The 6,000-nt window shown below is 32.8% G+C and overlaps 1 protein-coding gene across 4 annotated transcripts in view; it reads right to left on the bottom strand.

The window, feature by feature from the left end:
- The window catches only part of LOC126975448 (histone-lysine N-methyltransferase trithorax), a 31,062-nt gene continuing 25,062 nt past the window's right edge, over positions 1-6,000 (bottom strand). For all 4 annotated transcript variants that reach the window (XM_050823378.1, XM_050823350.1, XM_050823361.1 and 1 more), the window contains exons 12-13: positions 5,445-5,635; positions 1-4,961 (exon numbers count right to left, since the gene is read on the bottom strand). In XM_050823378.1, coding sequence (XP_050679335.1) covers positions 4,788-4,961; positions 5,445-5,635 — 365 coding nt within the window. In that variant the 3' untranslated portion in view covers positions 1-4,787. The remainder of the gene's footprint in view (positions 4,962-5,444; positions 5,636-6,000) is intronic.

Here is a 6,000-nt window from a genome sequence, read left to right as displayed (position 1 = left end):
TTATAAAGCACATTTTAGTAATTTTATTTTTGGTAAAATTTACCACAATACAAAATAATAGAAATAAATAAAGTAATAAAATGTATAGACAGGTCATAGAACTCTATGCATTGTAAAATTGGTGCTTTTAAAGCAATAATATAATTTATAATAACAATTAGGCAAAATGGCATGTGTTTATACATAAAAAATAAAGTCACATCATTAAAACGCAAGGAAATCATAATATCGAGGGTAGATGATAAAAAAATAATCACTTAAAGTGAAGAAGGTATTTTACAAGTTGCTATATGATTTCTGTATGAACTTTACTAGGCCGGGTGTGATTTGGACTTAGATATACAAATAGAACTCAATATTTTTATGAATCCAATAAAAAGTACCTCCGGCATTTAATATCCTCAGCATTCAGCAACTTTAAAATTCATTTTCAAAATCATAATTATAAACGATCACAAAATCACAACACCGCTATTCGGTCGACCAATATTGTAAATAATAATAAAACCTATACGAGTGAATTAAATCCGCGATATCCAAGAGGAAAAATGATTTATCAAAATAATTATGTAGCTACAACATTAAAATATGTACTTCTAATATTATTATTATCCATAAATCGATGTATCATACTAAACCATGTATAAAATGTAATGAAGTTTGATTTGTAATTATAGAACAACAATATAATATGGCTACGTTCAAAATTAATTCAAACTCTATAAGAGACTAGCTGTTGGATATATTATTGGTTAGTACGTACGTTCCAAGAGTGACGCCAAGTGCCGACGATATTAATTTTAAACCACAATTCGTTATAATATATTTAATATATTATACAAATTTATTTTCGTAAACAAAACTTATAAAGCTAATCCCGTTCGAGTGACGCATGGATCGTAAATCTTGATGTCTTTTGTTCAACTCTCAGGTTGTGGCTGCCGATAATAAAAGACATGCCAAGATTTACGACGAAACGTCACTCCAACAGTTTGCTCAGTTAGTAAGAGCGCTCGGACGGAACCCGAGAGGTCGCGAGTTCGAGTCCCGCATCGTTCATAAGCATTGGTTACAAATTTAATTTGTACAATTAATCCCAGAAGTGAAAAAAATTGTTCCATTGTCCAAAAAATTGTTTATATATTATAATCAAATCAAATAGAGTTTCACTCATATTTATGAATAATATCCTTTTTTGTCAACCGTACCTGTAGCTATGACGTCATTTCGTAACGGCAGTCGGCGTACCCGGAACGGAACATATAGTTCAAATACAATAATAATTAGATGCGGGGATGATTAATCAATGGAATATACTTGCAGACGAAAATATATTGTCACTCAATTCAGAGGTAAGGTCATAAGTTTTAATTACATGGTCAAAATTAAGTGTTCCGTTTTATAGCAGCGACTATACGAATTCAATATATAAATCATGTATTAATACGTCTAGAAATTGCCTCTTGCTGTTAGACAAACAACGAAAACAGTCCAGATTTATTACTTTAGTGTGCGTGACAAGTTATTAATCACACGCGCGATTTGTATGACACTTTGTGTTAGTGTGAGTGCATCGCTCAAAATAGAGGTTAACAGTTAACCTCTATTTTTTTCCAACGTTTTCACAGCGGCCGCAGTATATCTAGGCGCTTAATAAATGATCTAAGAATTTATATTCTCATTTTATACAATTCATTATTTTTGTCAATATGATAATAAATACAAGATTTCTTTTAATTGATATCCCAATGGTTTGTTTCCATTGAATAATCATCCGCTACGGTTCTGAGGTGGTCAAATTTAATATAGTACGTACAGAGTCAAAACCTTTACTTATTATTAATACATAATTATAAAATGGATGGAAATATGTTCTCACGTATGACACGAGCGGAGCACATTATAATCTTTGGTTATTCAACGGTTTATTTGTTAGTTTAATAGTTAATTTGAATTATCTATATTTATATATATATATATATATAGTCTTAGTGAGAAATTTTTAAGGAACAATTGTTTTAGGATTACATATTATAAGCCACTTATTTGTACCTAGATTTTATATAATTGTTCTGTTTTTTACTCAAAAAAAAAAAATCGCCATAAAAATACTTATGGCTTTGATTGTAAAGTTGACTTACTGAATTTATTGATTCATCTGATTTTGGTATAGATTGTTTCAGTGATACATATAGCAGATGATAATGATTTGATTAAAATCCCGGTACATGCCTTTTGTGATGAATTGGAATTTTTGTTTCTGAGTCAAGGATATGTACTTACTTATGTATATTGTATTAAATATTTCATTGCCTTGCAACCATAGTACAAACTATACCTAGTTCGATGCTAGATCATCTCTGTCAATTATTATTATCATCTACAGATCATCATCTGTTACAACAGAATACAAAATAACGCAAGGCATAACGTAATAAATTATCAACTGTTAAAGTTGGGCTAGAGTTAAAAAGTATTATTAAATATTTCGGGTCACTGCCGCTGTCGCAGTATCCATGATGGATGTTTTATGGTACGGGGCGGACAGCTGTAGTCAAGCGCAGGGAAACTGTTGAGTATCACAATAACATTACAAACGAATTTAATAATCTTTCTGTCAAACTAAGTATATCTGTGGTAAGACTATTTATTTTTATCGAAATATTTACATGAAAACTTCGAAACCATGTCACAATCTTAACAAATATTTTTTAATAATCATATTAATTACAATCCATTGTTATATCCAAAGCTTATAATGTGAACATTGAAAATAGTCTGCTTACTTCAAATTATTTGACGACCTCAGAACATTGTTTAGGCAGAAGATGGAAATATCTACATTCAAGACAATAATATTTACATTCCAGCACTATTTTAATACTCTTTTGTTTCTATCATACAAATGTATGGTCATAAAGTAAAATTCCACATATTAATTACTGCTTAATGTGACTAACTGTTGATATTTTTAGTCATATATTTTTAACGAAATAGTTTTATTGGGTAGATACTACTTAAGCTTTATCTAATAGTTTCTATTTTGTGAATTTGTGATGTTATTAACAACTTTAATACGTAAGTATAAAATATGTATGATTTTTCATTGTCTTAAAACCATTTCTATCTTTGGATTGAATTTTTTTTTTATCATAATTTTATATCCAATTTTAAATCATAATTAAATAAATGCAAAGCAATCAATATGTAAATGTTGAAATAAAGAACAGTGTTGCCATACTTTCATATAAAATACATGATTCATTTAAATAGCAAATAAACACAATATTATTATGATTTGTATGATATACACAACTTTAATACTGTTTGACGGTCGCGGCCAAACAAACACCTTAGGTGCCTACTTTCAATAATTATTGTGATGACAATGTGATGTTGCATTCTGACTAATTGTGTTCCATTTTAAAAACACGCGAACTCATAAAACAAATAGGTTAGAACCCAAGCTGTGCTGAAAGTATTAAAGCTAATTTAATGTGCATTTTGTCACGTAAAGACATCGAACGAAGATCATACAACACTCATAAACAACTTCGGCGACCACACCTATTCAATAACTTATTATTATATACACTACATAAAACGATGTACTCACTAAAAGTATGACTACAATAAAACGATTTGTCGCCTAACCAAGTTATTATGACAAATAATTCATCTTATATACATTTCTCTCTATACAATACATAAAAAAATTACTAGACAGTAATGTTGTACTTGTAAAATTGCAAACCGTTAATTTCAATGTACCGGCTCCATAATAGCTACTTGTTACCTAATATGTACAGCAACTAGTCGAGACATTACTGATCACAAAACAAAGAGAATAGAACGAATGAGGAACAAATATTATTTCTACTGAAACTGTCACCGTAGCACGACCACATATCACAATAATTAATCAAACAAATAATCCAGTTTGTATTTACACAAAAACTTATCACATTACAATTAATTAGCTTACATCTAAATGTACAATCCAACATTTAAACACTGGGTAGATTCTTAATAGAGATCATAACAAGATTCATTATGAGTCAAATTGCACTGGCACTGAAACAAACAAAGTAAGGTGGGAAAGGATATGTGATTTAGACTTATTGTCACAAAATTATTATGTACATGCATTTTTTGTGCTCAAAACCCAGCATTTGACATACCCAACTAATCCAACAAGCTTCAATCAACAACTGTACTAGATAACTGATTGTAGCGACACCATATCACAATCTCTACTGTATCGGACAAATTCATTCTAGTTATAATAAAATACCACAGTGATTAGGAATCTATGGCAAATTAACTAAACTCATTTTTGGTCCATTAGAATCTAGGAAATCTAGTTCAACTTTTAATCAAAGCTTTTATGCCTCAGCTTTGCAGATCAACCGTTCTGCAATCTTTTAAATTATTCAATAAATTTTTAAATGTTACATAATAAAAGCCTAAACCTGAATGTACTTATATATATTATGCTACTAGAGAAACGTGATCTTAAATGTTCAAAAATATAAAATATTCTAACAGCCTAAATAATTAAGACATTATATCTAGTACTATGACCAAATTTGCCTTGAGAACTTATGTACATATCGTTCATTATTTTGTTCTTCATAGTAACTCCAGGTAAGTGCCACATTGATGTCACGCTCAAGACGTCATTAGCTGGTTCAGTTTCAGCTCAGGTCACTGTTAAAATGGATAGTATTCTTTTCTTTTATTAAGAGAATATTTATTGTATCGCTATAAACCACTCACATAATGTTTCAGTTGAGGTATTTGCGACACTTCTTCGCGCCACACGTGCACGGTATCTTTACCTCTTCGAAAGGAAACTTGTAATCGTAGGTCAGCTCCTCGCCGGTCGTGATGCGACGCAACGCGAATATCAGTATGTGCTTGTGGCCATGTATGTCCACAACTCGAGAGTAGCAGTTGGGCTGTAAACAAAATCACTGTATCACATTTCATATAAATGTAACCTAAAATGAAGTAGTCATGATAATTATACTTAGATCCTAGTAGAAATATGAAGGTATAAAGTGACAATCGCTGTAGCCCAGTGGTTAGTAACCCTGCCTACTGAGCTTAGAGGTCATACTAGTGGGAGGCTCCTTTGCACAGGACGCCGGCTAGATTATGGGTACCACAACGGTGCCTATTTCTGCCGTGAAACAATAATTGTGTTTCGATCTGATGGGCGCCTGGTGAAATTACTGGGCAAATGAGACTTAACATCTTATGTCTCAAGGTGACGAGCGCAATAATTGTAGTGCCGCTCAGAATTTTTGGGGTTTTTCAAAAATCCAGAGCGGCAGTGCATTGTAATGAGCAGGGCGTATCAATTACGTGATGATCCTGTGCAAAGGAGCCTCCCGAAAACTGGTAATATTTGGTTAAAAGTAGTTTAGATATGAACTCACATCGCACGAGTGGTTGATGAATCGGGCGGCGTTTCCTTTGAGCGTTGCGTCCACCACGAGATTGTCGTCGATACGGAACATGTAACAGCCACCCACGCCGCGTCGCCCACTCGTGGCCTCGTACCGCTTCTCTCGCTGGTCGGCCAGAACGGCACGAATCACCTCCCCCGCGTACTCAATCACCATGTCGCCTGAATCACATTCTTATAATTAAAAAACAGTAACTTCGATCTTCGATAACCACGATCGGCAAGTGCCCCTTCGCCGCGGTGTGCCATAGAACAGCGCCATTTTGGCGCGCGTCTATTTTACGTGCATTAATAGATTTCTTATAATTAGAATGGTATGAAAGAATATATTATAAGAAAACTATTGAAACAAGATACAAGACAATGGAAAATAAACTATCTTATATACAAAATGAGAGTCAGAACTTGGTCAGGGCGTAGTGTGCCAAACGGCACTTCCGATTTTGGTGTATATAACCGTATCCAAATGGTGAAAAACGGAACAGCCACAGTTACAGCCATTTTTTTCCGAAACTAACTAACTATAC

Source organism: Leptidea sinapis, chromosome 2 (assembly GCF_905404315.1).
Source record: "Leptidea sinapis chromosome 2, ilLepSina1.1, whole genome shotgun sequence".
Classification (NCBI taxonomy): Eukaryota; Metazoa; Arthropoda; class Insecta; order Lepidoptera; family Pieridae; genus Leptidea; species Leptidea sinapis.
The sequence above is the reverse complement of the archived record's forward strand: the minus strand, read 5'-3'. Positions and strand labels throughout refer to the sequence as shown.